Here is a 17,990-nt window from a genome sequence, read left to right as displayed (position 1 = left end):
AACTCTTATCACGTGAGAGACTTCAAGCTCTTTTCTGGCTTTCTCGAATTCTCTTAGCCTGATGAAAAGGTGCTGTAATTATCCCCACTTTGCTTCAAGCAGCTGGCTTCAGTGACCTTCCCCAGGGCCCCACAGCGCCGCACCTGCAGGAGCCACAGGGTTGCCTCGGGCCCAGGGCACCACCCCCACTTAGGGAAGAGGCAGGTCCCAGTGATCCTGGTGACCCTGGCGACAGCCTGTGCTGGCTCCATGCCCCTCTAGTGAGGGTCTTAACTGGCATCGTTTAGGGCAAAGTCAAGCTGGTGATCAGTTCTGGGCTGTCTTTGCCAAGACGTACTGATGAAGGGAGAGGAAGCAAGGAGAGGAGTCACTTCCGACTAAATCCTGGGAGGGAAGACCCACAGCTGGGGCTTTGGGCGGGGCTCTGTACCCCTAGGGGTCATGAGAACAAAGAACGACTGGCAGGACAGGGGCAGCTGTGGGCCAGCCTGTAGGACATGATTAAGTCCAAACAGAAAGCTTACGAGCCTGCGGCAAGAGGTTCTAGAAGGAGCAGCTAATTAAAAATCGTATTTTGGAAGTTATTGCTCATACTTTGCTAAAGCTCACGATAGGGTACAAACCTGCGCGTCTGGTTTACTGGTTGGGGAGACATTATATATACCACAGAGCAGGACAACCTGGAAGGAAATGCGTCAAAAAAATATTATCAGTAGGGGTGCCTGGGTGGCTCAGTGGGTTAAGCATTCAACTCTTGACTTCGGCTCAGGTCATGATCTCAGGGTCATGAGATCGAGCCCTGCGTCGGGCTCTGCAATCAATGGGGAGTCTGCTTGAGATTCTCTCGCCACCCCCTCCCTACTCCCCCATGCTAATAAACAAATCTTAAATATATATATTATCAGTAGTTACCTTTGGGTAACAAAGCACTTTTGAATTGGTGCTTTTCTGTATTTTCAATTTTTTTCTGTTTTAAAACATGTATAATTGGCCAATGTGTACACGTATGTACATCACTTTAAGGATGGACAAGTGAGTCTGGGCAGTACAACTACAAAGGCACCTGACCTAAACAGTAGTTCCCTCTAAAGGAAAATGTGTCCATTCTAGTGTCCCCATGAGGTCGGATTCCAGGAGACAAGTCTTAGGACAGCCGAGGGACTGTGGTGACAAAGATATGTCAACAGAAGGTGAGGACGCAGCCCGGGACAGGTGGGCTGACGCCGTTTTGTCAAGGAAATCTGGCAAGGAATCTTGCAAAATCCACAGAAATACACACCCCTGTCCCTTTTATGCACAACTCTGCTCCCGGAAAATACATCCTTTGAAACATCCAAGAGGGTTCAACAACCAAGAGGGTGGCAGGAAGTGCGAAGCCCCCAGATTTTCCATCAGGATGGCACAAAGAGAACCCATCAGACCCAGAGGGCACTCCGTGGTTGCAAAGGAAGAAAAATAAGTCCCGTTTTGAAAAGTGTGGAATCACGTTTTCTGGAAGGGGATTCTGTGCCAAAAAACAACAAAAAGCCACCCAAGCAGGGTTGGCATAAGACTTCACCGGATCTTCCTTCTGGGGAGGGGAGATGGGGGTCTCGCTTCTCCCCGCAGCTCTCCAGCGGCAGCCGACATCCGGTCCTGGGGAGTGGAGGCTTCACAGGCCCAATCACTCCCTGGGAATCTGTCGTGCGTGTGTGCAGCCCCTGTAACTTCGTGGGGGTGGCAGGGCCTGCCTGGCAATGCCGTGTGGACAGATGAAACCAGAGGGAATGTAGTGCACAAACATTTATTTACAAAAAGTCCAAGTTACATATGATACAGGCTTTTTACACACAGTAGTTTAAACAGAATTATTTTGATGTATTTTTACTACCAGAAGGTACAGAAAAAAAAAATTTAATAAACTAATCATTTTTGCTATTTTTATACAAAGTGACAGGTCATGCACACTTTTTTTTTTTTTAAGTTTTAAAATCTTTTGCTAAGTGCAAATACTAGATTCCTCTCTCCAGTTTAAGGCAAGTAGAACGGGACTGTCACTGGGCAGTCTCTGGCTTGGGGGAGCAAACACTGTGGCCCAGAGAGGGAAAGGTGCCAGGCTTCCTCTGGGATTCCTGCCTCGTCCCTGTGACTGGCTGGTCTCTGGGGGTCTCCTGTCATCACACCTTGCAGCCATCTGCTGGCCGGTCAGAGGACTAAGGCCCCCTCTCCCCTGAACTTTCACTAGTGCAGGCTGTTTCTCAAGAAGCCTGGGGTCCTCTGGAACACAGGCACCTAGACAGTCACTTCATAGACAAGTGGGGGACCTCATGCTAGCATCACACTTGTGGCAACAACCTTCCCCCAAACAGCAACTGTGCTGCTGCAGGCCTGGGACCTGCCCCACGGTCCAGGTCGAGGAGGATCATCAGAAACTGGGGACCCGAGGTTCGCTAGCAGCTGCTTGTGGCTACAAACAGCCCGAATTCATCTCAAAGGACAAGTCTTCAGTTTGGCCTTGGGGGGAAGCAATCATTCTTGTCTCTTCCTGTGCCAGGGGACCTTCACATGCCACCCACCTGGGGTCTGTCCCTTCAGCTGCCCAAAGCACCTCATGGAGCCCTGTGCCCTGGCACACGTGGACTGGCTGGTTTCCTCCTTGGATAAACTGCGCCGGGGGCCCAGGAGGTTCTGGTGTGTCTATCTGGTGGGATGTCCGCTAGAAGCTCAACTGCTCTGAGACCCCTGCTGCCTTGGGGATGCACAGGGACCATGTTGTAAAGGTACTTGGATCTGTCACCGTGCTCCATAGGGCACCCCCGGCAGGGCTCTCCCAAGGGACTGCCATTCAGGCTCCCGGCCATGCAGGCCCCTCCCTGTTTCCTGCCCCACACGCAGAGGACTCTGCAAAGTCCTCCCTGGAGGAAAAGCAGGACGAAGAACAGGCAACTTAGCAGATTTCTGCCCATTTTAATCCTTGAAATACATGAGAAATGGATGGCAGTGGGTGCCTATGCACAAGAATGCATGGTCCTGGGGCACGGCCTGTAGGCTCACCCCACTGCGGTCTGTGCACAGGTGCTGGGAACTTCCGGGAACCCCACAGCCATCAGAGATACAGCAGCGGTGACAGAGGCCAACACTGGGTCAGGCAGGGTTGCTCCTGCAGAGGCCTCTGCTCCGTACAGCGGTGGCTAGTGACGGGGCAGAGCCTCAGGTGGGCTGGGGCCGAACAGGCAAAGGTGAGTGGGAAGGGGCAGGGACTCCCATGCCGACTCAGAGCCAGACTCACCTGGCCTCGGGCAAGAGCAGCTCCATGGGCGGACGCTGGTTGTAGTCTGGGTCTTCTGTCCCCCTGTGGAAACCCACTGCTCCCACCAAGCCTCCAGGGAGAAGCTGCTCATTACCGGTAACTGGGCTGCCTGGGAAAGCCACCAAGCCTGTCACAGGCGCCTCGAAAGGACCTTTTGTTTGGCAAGATTCAGGACCATCCAGCCCTCACTGGCCGCCTGGCATGGGAAAACAGATTTGACTTTCCAGAGACTGAACGAGAGAAACTCTAGCAGGCCACAGAAAACCCAGTAAGTTCAAAGTGAGTAAATGGCAAATATTTCAACTACAAAACAGAACTGATAGCATGAGATGGCTCTCTGTGGTCTCATCGGAGTGGGCCAAGGACAAGAGAGACCAGAATAGTCACGGTGGTGGCGGCCTGGGGTTCTGGATTTGGGAGATAAAGTCTGCAGCCTCCCCACCCTGAGCAGTGCTCCCAGGCCTGGGGACATGGCTCTGCCACCGCTTCACTGGGACCAACTGGCTTGAAGCAGCAGGGTGTACTCACTCTGGGTGGGCTGCAGTACTGGGGTGGGGGTGGGGGGAGAACCCAGCCTTCACAACATGGTTCAGACAGCTCAGCTCTCTCCAAAATCCAGGCTCCCTCCAACTGGGACTTCAGCTTTCTCAAGAATCAGACTGTACTGCGGTAAGGAAGGCCTACGTGGTTAACTGAGAGACTTCTGAGGTCTGCCAGGGGGAGGGGACGGACCCAAACACTTCCCTCATCTCTGCCTGCAGGGACAGGACTGACAGAGCACAGACGAGCTGGCTTGTGGTGAGGGTCCCTGCACTGTGGCTTGGACAGTGGAACTCTCTAGGGAGGCCCTACTCTCTGGTCCAGCAAGTGCCCGACCAATCCTTTTACAGGCACCTGAGGGCACTGGCCTGCCGGCCGCTCTTCAAGGGGCAGTAGCCCTTCCCAGGAAGGAGCAGGAAAAAAGCCAGCCTATCCTTTTGAGAGCCAAGTGCATGATCCCTACTCTGAAGGCATGGCCTTGGGGGCGAGGTGGGTAATCTACAGAACGCTGGGCTGCTCAGCAGCGGGGCTCCGGGGAGGACGCAGGACACAGAGCTGTCAGAAGCGATGCCGTGGCTGCGGGCCGAAGTGCATAGGCAGGTTGTGCTCCAGTGGCACGTGGACGGGAGCGAAGTCGTAGTTGACGCGCACATTGGGCAGAGGGGGCACGTAGGGCGCTGGGACGGGCCCCATGTTGAGAGGGAAGTTGTTGAACATGGGCCGGACGGGCGGCAGGGGGAAGGGCGGGTGCACGAAGGCATAGGGGGGGATCTGTGGCTGGTGCAGGTTCTGCGGGACGGGCCTCGGCAGGGCTTCGATCCTCTGGACTTTCTCTGGAGGCTTCTCCAAGGGGGGCCCGATGCGTTTGAAGGTGTTCTCTGAACAGGAGATGGGATTTAGTAGAGAAAACAAAACGAATTGTGCTTGTGTGTGGGCTGGGACCAGGGCTGCATATCCTGCTCAGTCCCACCTGGCCCTAGCGGAGAGCCCACAGCATGAGGCCAGGCCAGGACTGTCTGACCTTCAGCATCATTCTTACCTATGGACACAGAAGGGGTGGCCGGGCCAAATAAGGCTGATTAACGCGTGTATGTGCACCAACCCCCCTCAGCTGTCCGACCAAGCGTTAGCTCACTGATCACCCTGGAAAGTGCTGGATTCCGTGACTTTCTTTCAGAGCCAGGGCCTGAGGACTCCCAGAAACTCCATTTCATTCTTTTGTGACCTCAGAGAGGCCAGGGTGGGCCTACCGTCTTTTTAGTCCGGTGTGGGTGGTGCTGTCTGCCCCCTAAGCTCAAACTCATCCCCCCCTGGGACCTCCTGACCATCAGGGGGATGCTGAAACTCTCCTACACTTTCATAGCCTCTCCCATGGGGAGCGGGATGGATGCCTGGGTGGTCCCTGGCTGGGCGGAGGGCCAGCCATGAAGCCTGCCCCCCACCCCACACATGGAGAGCACCGGGCATGGGGCCCGCGCCGGGGGAGCGCTTGCCTCCATTCTTTCTCTTCTGCTCCTCTTCAGCCTCCTTCTGGATCTCCTCAATTAGCTTTTCATCGTCCTCCTAGAGGAAAAGCAACAAGATGGTGAGCTTGCCCCAAGCAGCTCCATGCCAGGCTGAGACCCCACTGGGACCTGGGGGAGGCCAGCGGGCTGCTAGTCAGCAGACTACTCATTTCCAGACCCAGAAAGCAGATCCCTTGCTTCATCACTGGGTGAGGCTCCCATGTGGAAGCCCACTTGAAAGGCCACGGCTGAGGAGTGGGACTGTGCACGGTGGTGGCCACCTGGGGGAGGGGCGAGAGCCTGCTTTGTTCATTTAGCCGCAAAGTTAGTACAGAGAGAATCTTCTGCAGCTCGGGGTGGGAAGACTGATAACCCAAGGGTCTGCGGCGGGCAGGGCCGGAGGAGTTTCAGATCCAGAGTCTACCAACCCCGAGCTCCACACCCTTTTGTGCAAAGCCCGACAGAATCTTGCTGATTCTGTGACCTTAGGGGGACAAAGGTCTACTCGGGCCAGCTGAGCCCTGAAGCTGGCCTTTAGCTTCTAGGTAACTGGCAGGCTACAGAAGGAGTGGTGTCCTGACAGTCAAATGGTGCTTGGGCTGGGGACCCGCATGTGGGAGAAGGGCGCAGCAGTTTAAGAGCGAGCTGAACGGAGTGGAACATCACCAACTGTGTGGACTTGAACTGAACGACCGACAGGCTTGTTTCCCGGGCTCTTCTAGCTGCTTCTCCGCGAGTTAGGAGCAGTCACGCTCGGGGAAGTGTGAGGAGGGCACTGGTGCACAGCACAGGGGCCAGAGGGCAGAGCCAGTCCCCACACTCGAGGAGGTGTTTCCTAGACAAGGCATTGGAGCCTCCCCCCATGGCCAGGTGTGTCCTGGCTTGGAGCGGTTTCAGTGACAGCTCAATTTTTCACTCTGATCTGAGGCTCTGACCAACTGAGGGCACCCAGCAAACTTGGGAGACGTGAATGGAGGACCCCTGAAACAAGCATCTGAGCTGTCCTCCCTGGACAGCGGAGGGCGTGGGTCCCACCTGTGCGATGGGCAGTGTGGACGTTTACTTAGCATGTTATTAACGTCGCCGCCAAGACAGCGGCCAGGGACTTCACCACACAGTTCCGAACCTCAAGGACTCCACAGTCGGGAGCAGCCTTTAAATCAACACGTACTGGACACCTGCTAGTGCCAGACACTGCTCTAAGTTTGCTGGTTAAACTTCTGATCGACAAGAAGACTAAAAGTCATACTGATGGAATGAGTAAATAGTTATGTAATATTCCCTTTGTTTGGCAGATAAAAAATATCTTAGAACAGGGGCACCTGGGTGGCTCAGTGGGTTAAGGACTCTGCCTTCAGCTCAGGTCATCATCTCAGGGTCCTGGATCGAGCCCCGCATCAGGCTCTCTGCTCAGCAGGGAGCCTGCTTCCTTCTCTCTCTCTCTGCCTGCCTCTCTGCCTACTTGTGATCTCTGTTAAACAAATAAATAAAATCTTAAAAAAAAAAAAAAAAAGAAAATCTTAGGACAGAATCGCTGGGGGCTGGAGGCTCTGTGGGCAACAGCGGAGGCCCTGTTAAACTCACGGACATTTTCCCACCCTCAGGCGCTGAATGACAGACTGAACTCAGTTGTCTCTAGATTCTTTCCACATTCTTTCTGACATTTGGAAATTCTTAACACACAAATCTTTCTCAGGATCACCTTGCCAGGTGTTCTGCGCAAGACAGGAGGAAGAGGAGAGAACTGCCAGGTGCCGACAGAAACCCTCTGGGGCCCCATGTCTGTCTCTCAGGTTAACATATGCCAAATTCTCCATTAAAAACCTTAAAAAAGGCCCGGTCGCCCAAGCCTCTCCATGAACACTCCAAACGAGGGAATGGATTCCTCTACAACGGAACCACTAAGCCAACTGACGCAAAGGGCTCCGAGAACTCAGTACGGGTTGGTGGGCACAGTCTGAAAGTCTCCGTGTGCATGTAGAGATACAGTCTATCAATTATCCAGAGGAGGAGGAGCTGACAAACCTCTTCACTTTGGTGCCAGTGGCCGGGCCAGGAAAAAAAGATTTTTAATGGGGCGAGGGGGAGTGATCCAGAGAACTGTCAGGTGGGAGAGCAGGGGCTCTGTGGTATCTCCCACTAAGCGAGTTAAAACATGAGTCTCGGGGCGCCTGGGTGGCTCAGCGGGTTAAAGCCTCTGCCTTCGGCTCAGGTCATGATCTCAGGGTCCTGGGATCGAGCCCCGCATCGGGCTCTCTGCTCCGCAGGGAACCTGCTTCCTCCTCTCTCTGCCTGCCTCTCTGCCTAGTTGTGATTTCTCTCTGTCAAATAAATAAAATATTAAACAAACAAACAAACATCTGAGTCTCCACACCTCATCTGTAAAATGGGCTGCTGTAAGGATGGAATGAGTTCAAGTATGTAAAGGACTTGGCACAGATCACTCACTATTAAAGGCAGGAAGCTCATGGAAAACAGCAGAAGTAAAGATTTTAGAAAGATGAGAAACTTCAAGAAAGGGTGGAGAGACTGGGAGATGTCCCCAACACTTGCCTCTGTGGCTTCTTCATGGGGCAGGTGCCTGGCTTCCTGTGTTAATTAGGGCCACTGAGTAAACCGTCAGTTGCAGCTAGAGTAAGGGTCAGATGGTTCAGATTTCAACTTCCTCCGACTGGCTGGGGTCACAGGACACTATTTAGAAACTAACAATGAAAACGCTTTTTAATATATGTATTTTTAAATTACATTTTTAGCTAAATGTGTTAGACTCTAAGGTGAAGATTTCTTATTTCATGCAGGGCAGGGGTTCCTTCCCAAGCAATTTCTCTTAAGCACTTACAGCTCCTCAAGTCAAGAGTGAAATTTTATACATACTTTACCATAATTAAAAAAGGTAACGTTAACAAAAAGAGTGAATGTGGCAAGCTTTAGAGTTATTTTGAGATAAAACACGAAGACTGGTCCCTTTGGGTTTGGGCTGAGGGACAGATGGGCTCCCGAGGCCTTTCTGAAGGTGTTCCCTTAGGAACATTCTAGGAGCCCCAAGTGTCACCATTCATGGTGAACGAGGACAGCTGCAAAAAAGGCTTGCCACTCTGCAATCTAGGACACACCTAGGCTGCTGGAAGCAGGGAACAATAGGAGGAAAACAGATGAGAGAGCCGGGTGCGGTGGCCAGGTCGCCGAAGTAGCTGACCTCCAGCACCCCCGGAAGGGGCTGAGTCACCCACAGGAAATCCAGGCATGCTGGGGCGACTGGCCGCGGCAAGTCTTATCTTCAAGCAGCACTGGCTTCCTAATGGACAGACAGCTGGCGCAGTGGGAAGAACTCCCGTTCTGGGGCTCCAGAGAGCTGGGCTTGAGGACCCTGTTACCCTCCACAACCGGACCTGGAGCCCATTCACAGCAGCTTTACGTGAGAAGCAGATGATCTCCCTTTTACAAAGTGCCAGGCACAGCGACAGCAAGAACGGAAGCTCATGTTTGCTGAGGGCTTACTACGTGCCAGCTCCTGCTGTAAGCACTTCACAGAGACTGAATCTTCCTAACAACTCCACCAGTTAGGCCCTATTAACTAATCCCCATATTACAAATGGGGAAACGGAAGCACGGCGAGGTCTAAACCCAGGCCTTCCACTCTGGAGGCTTCCACTCTTAACCACATAAACCACAGGTTTCTGAACTGGAGCTTCTGCAGCAGGGACTGCAAGGCCCCTGGAACTCTGCCCACCCTGCCCTGAGCACCATCAGAGGCCCTGCCTTGTTCTAGAATGAGTTCATCTTATCCTCCTTGAAATATAAGAGGGTTCCTTCTCTCTGGGATGGGCCGAACTCCGAAATCTCCTTTTTCCACTAAATACAAGAGAACAGGGCAAAACAAAACGCCTCCATTCAAGAGGATGAACAGCCAACACAGCAGAGAAGAGGGTCACTTCCCTGGAAATTTTTAGGGAATTCTTTTCTTGGTCAGCTCACCCAGAAATGCACGTATCATCCCTTAAAAGATCCATTCGCCAGTGTCTGACTGGCTTCCCCTGGCACCAGGCCTTTGAGACAAAGCCAGCAGATCCCTCTCACCACCTCCTGTCTTCTCACCCAGACGGAGCCAGGAGCTCCAGGGCCCACAAACCTCACCTCTTGAGCCAGAAAGCCAAGGTGTAGGCCAGGGTCTACCACTGAGGCCCAAAAGGACTTACTGGCTCACAGCGGTAGGGTTTCCTATTGCCTCTGACTGGGCTGCTGTTCTTAGTCCCTCTCCAGAGTGGGAACACACACTTGACATTTCCCTGCCTGACACGCTGTCTTGTGAGGCTACCAACTTACTTGCATATATTCCGTGTCCCACGGAATTTTCTCTTTCTGCAACAAAGGACCAGTGTTTTTGATTCTCATATACATTAAAGCAATTCTGGGAGAAAAAGTTTAACAACACCCAAATAAAAAACTGACCAGTAATTTCTTTCCAGAGAGAACTCCTGGGAACGTTCTGGCCCACTTCCCACTGCTTGTACTTGTAACCCCGCCTCACTCAGAAACCCCACCCCCCACCCCGAGGTTCTCTTCTGGAAGGCCGTGCTCTGCACACTCAGGTCCCACCTCCCTGTGTCTTGCTCTAGTTCACATGCGCACCCTAACCCTCTCCCCCAGCCATGGGGGGGTGACAGATTCTACCTGCGAGGAAACAGGCTCTGAGATGCAGCTACATGCTGAAGATGAGGGAATTGTGAGAAGTGCCATCGGGACCAGCACAGAGCCTGCTGTTCCTTCTGGGCTCGCATCCCCCAGCATGCCTGGGCAGTTAGAGCCCCTCTACCTGCTCTGCCCTCTACAGGGTTGGAGGCCAAACTGGACCCTCTTGAGACCTAAGCTCCCCATCAGCCTCTGCCCACCTGGGCTGGCTGGGAACCACAGGAGGAAGAGACGGTTCTGTCGGTAGCCACCACACCGGGCACCCCAACAGGCCTTAGTGAATGGCCACGAGGGTGACACGTCCTCCTGTACTCCTCCACCTGGCTTTTGCCGGGGGATTTAAGGTGGATCCAGTAGGCCTGGATGACTTCCATTCTCTGTATGCTTCCTGGCCCCTTCTAATCTTAGTGAAAATTTCCACTCGGATCCATGGAATGTGCATGGAAGCAAGGCTAGGCTGTAAGAGGAGGGAGCAGACACCAGTTGGTGGTCAAAATGTCTCAGGACGGCGGGTCTCAAAAGACTGAGTGCAATGGGGACACCAGGGTGGCTCAGGTCATGATCGCAGGGTCCTGGGATCGAGCCCCACGTCAGGCTCTCTGCCCAGCGGGGAGCCTGCTTCTCCCTCTCCCTTTACCCCTTCTTCCTGCTTGGGCTGTCAAATAAATAAATAAAATCTTAAAAAAAAAATTAAAAAAAGACTGAGTATAACGAAACACCAGGCTAGAGTGCAAGAGAACCACCTAAGCACTTTTTATCACTACCCATGGCCACTCTGGGCAGGGAGCCCACAGACCACAACCAGATGCAACAAGGACTGTGAAGGGAACGAGCACAGCACCCACGGTGGGCCAGTGCACCCCAAATGCAGTGCCGAGGATAAAGGAATACAGCAGAATGGGGCATGGAGTCTCCCTGCCCCGGGGATCTGGAAGAATACTTTAAAGGAAGAAATGAGTGGGTTGCATCTTAACAGGAAGAAGGTTTTATTTCCTCTCCCTGAATTCCTTTGAGCTCAGCAGGACACAAAGTGTTGGCCTGACTCGAAGGACTTGGACACGCCTGCTTCACATGGAGGCAGCGGGGAGCACGGCGAGGGCACGAGGCTGATGGCAGGGGCCGGGCTTCTCCAAAACACAGACTCAGCACGGCAGTCGCTGGCAGGAAGTGAGGTAGAGTTCGCCAGAGAGGTTTTAATTAAGAAAAAGCAACCCAAACCTGGACTCTATAACCCGCCCCTCAATAAGGAAGCTTTGCAGCTCCAGCCTGAGCAGCAGGGTCTGGACAGGAGGAAACGGAGAAGCTGCAAATGGTTTGAGAAAGAGGAGGTTTCTGCCAATCAGACATTGACAGTGATCGCCACCACAGGCTGAAGGGCCCTAAAATAGACGTGTGAACACTTGGCCCCAGGCTGCTCTTGCCAAAGCTTTGAAAAGTCCCTTTGAGCCGTTTTCTTCATTTCTGATCACCATGGCTGGCGGCCGGCTAGCCTGCTGTTCAGCCTCCTGTGACCACGGAGGAAGGATGGGTGACTTTTCTTCTTCATTTAACTTTCCTCCCCTTAAAAAGGTGACTGGGAATTCCAAGTCAACTGCTGCTTCCCTCCTGCGATTTCGGGGGTGGGGTTGGGGCTGGGATCCAGGTCATGTGTGGCCACAGCTGTTGTTAATAAACTTGCAATGATTTCATAAAAGGCTTCCAAAGGGCTGAGGATTTAGTTTCAAATTATTCCCAGATCGGCTGCAGATCGCCGAGCAACACCAGACCCTAACCCCCAGCTCCAGCTGTCCCCCTGCAACAGGAAATTGGGGGGAGGAGGGTGAGGCGCAGCCCGAAGTGGCACATGCTGTGCAGCTGGGGTCTGGAATGGCCCGGGGAGGGGGGGAGGGGCTGGACGAGGTGCTGGCGAGGCGCAAGGACAGCAAGGACAGCAGGCTCTCAGTCACAGAGACCCAGCACCCAAATGCCTTTCCATCTAGAGCTCCCCCATGGGGACCTGGAGGCAGCATGGAATGTGGCCATGTTCGGATTCCCGTCATGGTCAAGTGCTCAGCCTGGGGCCTTCTGGCATTTGCCGAAGATGACACATACCTATATGCTGCCACCCTCCTTGGTAAAGTCCTCAGTGACACCTAAACCCGATCAAGCACACTGTCAAGCTTGACGGTGTGCTTGATTGGGTTTAGAGATGCCAGGCCCCCTCCTCTACCATCGGCAGCTTGCTCAATGGGGAAAGGGTCCAGCGATGGTCCTACCCCGCTATGGAGGCCCAGCTGGTTCCCTGGGCTCCAGACCCCCATGGGCACCTACTTGGTGAGCTGCCAAATTTGTGACCTGTCACTCCAGGGCATGGAGACTTCTGGAGTAAAGGGAGCTGACATCTGGTCCGAGACCTGGGCTTGCATCCCACTTTTACCAAGTGACCCAAATCTCATTTTCCTCACCCGTGGACTGGGAAAGCGGTCATAAGTGACCCGAAATAAGATGCTGAGGCAAGCGGTGGAAGCTGGGTCGATGGAGCAACAAGGGGACTCACATTACCATCTTTCTTTTGTAGAAGGTACATTGAAAATGTTACGGCAAGAGAGGTGCCCGACTGGCTCAGTCGGTAGAGCATGCGACTCCTGATCTCAGGGTCGGGAGTTCAAGCCTCACATGGGGCACAGAACTTATTACTATTATTATTTTTTAAGATTTTATATATTTGAGAGAGAGAGAGAGAGAAAAGTAGGCTCCCTGCTCAGCAGGGCTTAATCCCCGGACCCTGGGACCATGACCTAAGCCAAAGGCAGAAGCTTCACTGATTGAGCCACTCAGATGCTCCAGCACAGAGCGGACTTAAAAAAAAAAAAGAAAAGAAAAAAAAGTTAAGGAAGCAATGCTGAAGCCAAAATCCAGTTAATAACTTCACCTTTGGTCTACCCTCCCCATGGGCCTTCTGCCTCTCCTGGGCCCACCCTGAAAAGCTCTTCTCCCTTCCATTCCTGCAACACGCCCTCCTTTCCCTGACACGGGTCTCAGAGTTGTGCGGTGTCCTCTGCACACCAGCCCCGGCAGGGAGACGCTGGGTCCTGGGCTAGTCTGGGTGCTGCTGGAGCCACAGGCGGGAGAAGGCAGGTGGGTCCCTTAAAGACTCCAAGAGAAGCAGCCGTGGCTAGAGCCCCGTGCTACGTCAATGGACCACAGCTTTTGCAGAAGTGGAATGACACATCTGCCTTAGAAAATTATTGCAGAATTAAATATACTAGCCCAGGTCGATGTCACGTTCGATTCAATGTAGGCTTGGGAAAAATAAGTAAGTCTCCTGACCAAGTGGCTAGGCGGTAATGGTATCAAACTGTACACTGGTTGTAAAAGCCCCAGGGTTTTATTTGAACTGAACAATCTTTTATATTCAAAAATCAAAGAAGTTGTGGAAAATAATTCTGTGCAGTTTCTGGTAACCAACACCCAAGATAAACTCTGACTTTGTTTTGTGTTTAAAGAAGAAAAAATGCTGTTGAGAATTCTGCGCCACTTCTCGAGTCCAGACGGCCAGGGGACTCCGGAGCGGGCCAGGGCGTCTACCGCCCGGGCTCTGCCTTGCCAGCCCTGCCGCTCCCTCAGCTGCAGGGGGTTCGGACCCAGTCAAGCACTAGGACGCCTCCCTCCGCGGCAAAATAACGTCTGCTCACTTCTGTGTCAACATGTGGCTTTGCATTCTGCCCCCCAATCAGAAAAGTGTGGTTTGCTTTTTTTTTTTCCTTCCTTTTAAAAAGACATCTTGCTTTTTAAGACTTGTGGCTGAATGTTTTTGGCTTCATTTTGATAACACAGAAGGCAACTTACATTCATCATTTTAGTTCTCATACAGAGTTCGTTTGGGTTCCCAAGCAATCTCTAGTCATTAAGGGATAAAACTCGACTTCTCTCCAAACCACGAAGGGACGAAGAGATTCTTCCTGGCCTTGCTGGTTAATTAAGCCGGAGAACAGGCCTGGATGACAGGGCATGCTTTGTTTCCCTGAACTTCTGAATGGCTTTGTGTTCTCAGAAGCCCCAACAGATGCTGGCTTGGAATCCAATCAGTCTCCTGGTGAGAATCAAGGAAACGGGGCTGATCCCAGATTTGATGGGAATGGACAAATGGAACCAAATCTCTGGCTATGGCTGCCCAAGGAAATCAGAGGGATTTGTATTTGCCTGACCTTCCTTTTGAACGTTATTTTGAGCAAATACAGAACCTTTCTCAGGGTGGAAGACGACGATTCAATAAGAAAACAAGGGGGCAGTCACATGGTACGGCACCCGAACAAGGTATAAAGGACACAAAAAAACCTTTAACTCATTCCACGTGTAGTAGGAAAAGGAGGCGGCAGGAGAAGGAACAAGAATGAGCGGGAGCAGAAAGGAAACAGCGCCGGCCGAAGAGAGGCCAACGGCTGAACACCTTCTGCTGTGTAACTCCGCTCAGCTCTTTGTTTCTGGAAGGCAGCAATGGCGGGGGACGGGACACAGAGAACTTCATAGGAGATGCAGCTGAAGGAAAAGAGTCCTATTTCCTCGCCTAAGAGATGCTGAGGCCCGGGTATGCTGGCTGCACGGCGTGGAGGAAGTGAGTCAGCAGAGATGCCAGGGCCTGGGAAGGTTTGTCCTAGAAGGCAGCACGTGTTACCCTGCCGAGCACTCGCCGCTGACGGCTGGACCTCCTTCCACTGAGCCAAACCAGCAACAGAAGGATGACCTGGCTGCTTACAAAGTCTGCCCTTTCCTTCAGTGACTAGGGGTGCGCTGGGGGGCGGGGAGGAAGACTTGCTGAGACTCTCAGTGGGTGGCAGAGCTGCCCAGTCAGAGCCATTCCTGGGTCCCTCTGCCCAATCTTCTGCCCAGTGAGGAGGTGGCCCTGACATGCACACAGCTGGTTTCCATTGAGGACTCACTGCTTTTCAAAACTGGCAACTCCCAGGATTGGGGTTAGGCCAGGAGCATTGTTTGCTGTGGTTCTCACACAGAGGAGGGCCTGCTGCCCTGACATCGCCTCTTGGTAGGCCTGCCGGACATGTTCGAAATGAGGGGTAAAGTCTGATGACTAACGACCTATGTTTTGGCTTATGAAGTGCTGGTATGAAACATGTTTTTAAGATGCTTGGGTTAATGGCCAATCTTTAAAAATCAGAAGATAACATATTAAAGTCCAGAGTTCCACCTCCTCTGGAGAATCTGAAGCCATGGTAACCATGACAATCCGTGGGAAAGGAGGAGCAGCCTTGGATATGACCTATACCCTCTCTGGTTTGCCTCACCATATCCCACTTTATATTCACAAATATAAAGACACGGCCCACTTTATATTCACAAATCATTTATGTTACTATTCCTCCCTGTGGTAACTTGGGTCTACGACTCCAGCTACACGCTGTTGGTGTTCTATGCTGAACACTGAGCCTGATGAGGGGCTCAATCCCAAGACCCTGGGATCATGACCCAAGCCGAAGGCAGCAGCTCAACCGACTGAGCCACCCAGGTGCCTGAGCACAGAACTCTTGATCTTGGGGTCAAGAGTTTCAGTCCCACGTTAAGTGTAGCAATTATGCAAATAAAAACCTAAAAAAAAAAAAAAAAGTTTTTTTTTTTTTTTTACAGATTAAATTCTCATTTAATGTGTTTCTGGTCTCCATTTTGTCTCTCGGATCTAGTTATTAGCCTACTTAGTTTTGATTAATTAAAAATTAGTCTCCTTCAAAAAAAAATTAGTCTCCTTTACAAAATTAGAGGTAATTTTTTAAGGGGGAAGAAAAAAAAAAGCCTTACTGAACTTAAATGGGAATTGCAGCAAATGTCTAGATTTCAGATTGAAGTGGTATGTCTATAATACCAAGTCTTCCCTCTGAGGGATAACAGGCTTCTCCAGGATCAGGTCAGCAACTTCCTGGTCCTAGGGGAAGCTGAGGAGTCACCGGCTATCACCAGGCCTCCAGGGGCCTTGGGTTGGGGCACTTCCTCAGGCCTTTGCTCTGAGTTAGCAGGGTTTTCACTTAAGCTCAATCTTTTTGGTAGGACAAGTCCTGGCACATACTGCACTGCTGTCCTTATAGAGAATTTCAAACTTGAAAATTATTTTAAGAAGAACTGATACAGTTTATATTAAAGCTTACTTAAGAACAAAGCATGGGGAAAAAAAAAAACCAACAAAAAAAAAAACCAACAACAAAAAAAAAACGAACAAAGCATGGGGTCCCTGGGGGCTCAGCCATTAAGTGTCTGCCTTCGGCTCAGGTCATGATTCCAGGGTCCTGAGATCGAGCCCCGCATAGGGCTCCCTGCTTGGCGGGAAGCCTGCTTCTCCCTCTTCAACTCCCCCTGCTTGTGTTCCCCTTCTCGCTGTCTCTCTCTGTTAAATAAATAAAATCTTAAAAAAAAGATCATAATTTAGAAAAACCCCCCAAAACAAAGCATATTTCTCTGTATGTTCACGTCTCTTGATGTCCTTCAACATAGTTTAATGGTGTTCTTCATATTTCTTGTTAAAGTAATTTCTAGCCTATTTTATGATTTATATTGTTATATAATGTGAATGACAGTGAATGACATTCTGCGTATTTATTTTGTATCTAGACATCTTTCTACTGCTTCTAATAGCTTTCCAGTTGATTATTTTGTCTTTTCTCAGGCTGAAAATGGTAGATTTCTCTTCCATTATTATGTATAAAAGTGCTTAGAATGGTGTCTGAAACACAGTGGGTACCCAATGAACACAAGCAATTATGTTCTATTCTCTTAGCTAACTGAATTGACTAGCAGTTCCAAAACTAAATAGTGGTGATAGTCTTATATTTGATTTTTTGGTAATGCTTCTATGTATTTCACTATTAAAAACATGCTAAGGACTGTTCTGAAATATGGGGTTAAAAAAATATCCTTCTAGGGGCGCCTGGGTGGCTCAGTGGGTTAAAGTCTCTGCCTTCGGCTCAGGTCATGATCCCGGGGTCCCGGGATCGAACCCCACATCGGGCTCTCTGCGCCGCGGAGAGCCTGCTTCCTCCTCTCTCTGCCTGCCTCCCTGCCTACTTGTCATCTATCAAACAAATAAATAAAATCTTAAAAAAAAAATCCTTCTAATACTGTTCTTTAAACCTTAAATCAAGAATAAATATGTGATTTTATTATATCTTTTACCATTTAAAGTTATCATATGGTAAGTTATGTTAATAAAGCTCTTAATACTGAACCATCCCTGCATTTCTGGAACAGTCTCACTTGGTTATAGTTTTTTTCTAGATTTTATTTATTTGAGAGAGAGAGAGTTTGAGATTGAATGCAGGGTAGGGGCAGAGGGAGAGGAGAGAAAGAACAGAGCAGACTCCCTGCTAAGCACGGAGCCCCATTTGGGGCTCAGTCTCAGGATCTCGAGATCATGACCTGAGCCAAAATCCAAAACAGACACTCAACCACTGGGCCACGCAGGAGACCCAATCACTTGATCCTAGTTTCTATTTGCTGATATATTCCTATATTTTCCAAAGTCACAATGTGTTAAGTATATGGAGAATCCTTTTCATTATGTTACCTTACCAACATTTTCCCCTACGAAGCAAAGAGCAGCCGTGCATTCACTTACAGTGGGGTCGGTCCAGAGAGAGCATCTTGAACACTCCTGGCAAGGGGCTCCCGGTGAACGAGGATGCTGGCAGAAATGGTCATATCCGTTGATAGATACGCGACAGAGGTAGCACATTTGGGCGCCACAGCGGCAAGACATGCGGTTGCAGCCTTCGGACTTGATGAGGCCAGTCCCACACTTGTGGCATTTTCTAATGCGGGCTGCAGTCATTTTTTCTTCACTGAGAAAAGAACACATGAATGGAGACAGGAGGTAAGAGGACGAGGAGAGAAAAGCACGCTAGGCACTGAGGACATCTTCCCACAGGTGACTGCCTAGCCCTTTTGGTGACATCTGAAGAGTGAAAAGAACCAGTGCTTTGGAGCTG

The 17,990-nt window shown here is 51.1% G+C and overlaps 1 protein-coding gene across 1 annotated transcript in view; it reads right to left on the bottom strand.

Annotated features, from left to right (window-relative positions):
• Positions 1-1,768: 1,768 nt before the first annotated feature.
• Positions 1,769-17,990, bottom strand: part of RNF216 (ring finger protein 216) — a 143,142-nt gene continuing 126,920 nt past the window's right edge. The window contains exons 17-19 of the mRNA XM_080829829.1: positions 17,621-17,843; positions 5,323-5,392; positions 1,769-4,707 (exon numbers count right to left, since the gene is read on the bottom strand). Coding sequence (XP_080685955.1) covers positions 4,388-4,707; positions 5,323-5,392; positions 17,621-17,843 — 613 coding nt within the window. The 3' untranslated portion in view covers positions 1,769-4,387. The remainder of the gene's footprint in view (positions 4,708-5,322; positions 5,393-17,620; positions 17,844-17,990) is intronic.

The sequence above is a fragment of the Martes martes genome (genome assembly GCF_963455335.1).
Source record: "Martes martes genome assembly, chromosome: 18".
In the NCBI taxonomy this organism is placed as follows: Eukaryota; Metazoa; Chordata; class Mammalia; order Carnivora; family Mustelidae; genus Martes; species Martes martes.
This window is presented reverse-complemented; position numbering and strand designations above follow the sequence as displayed.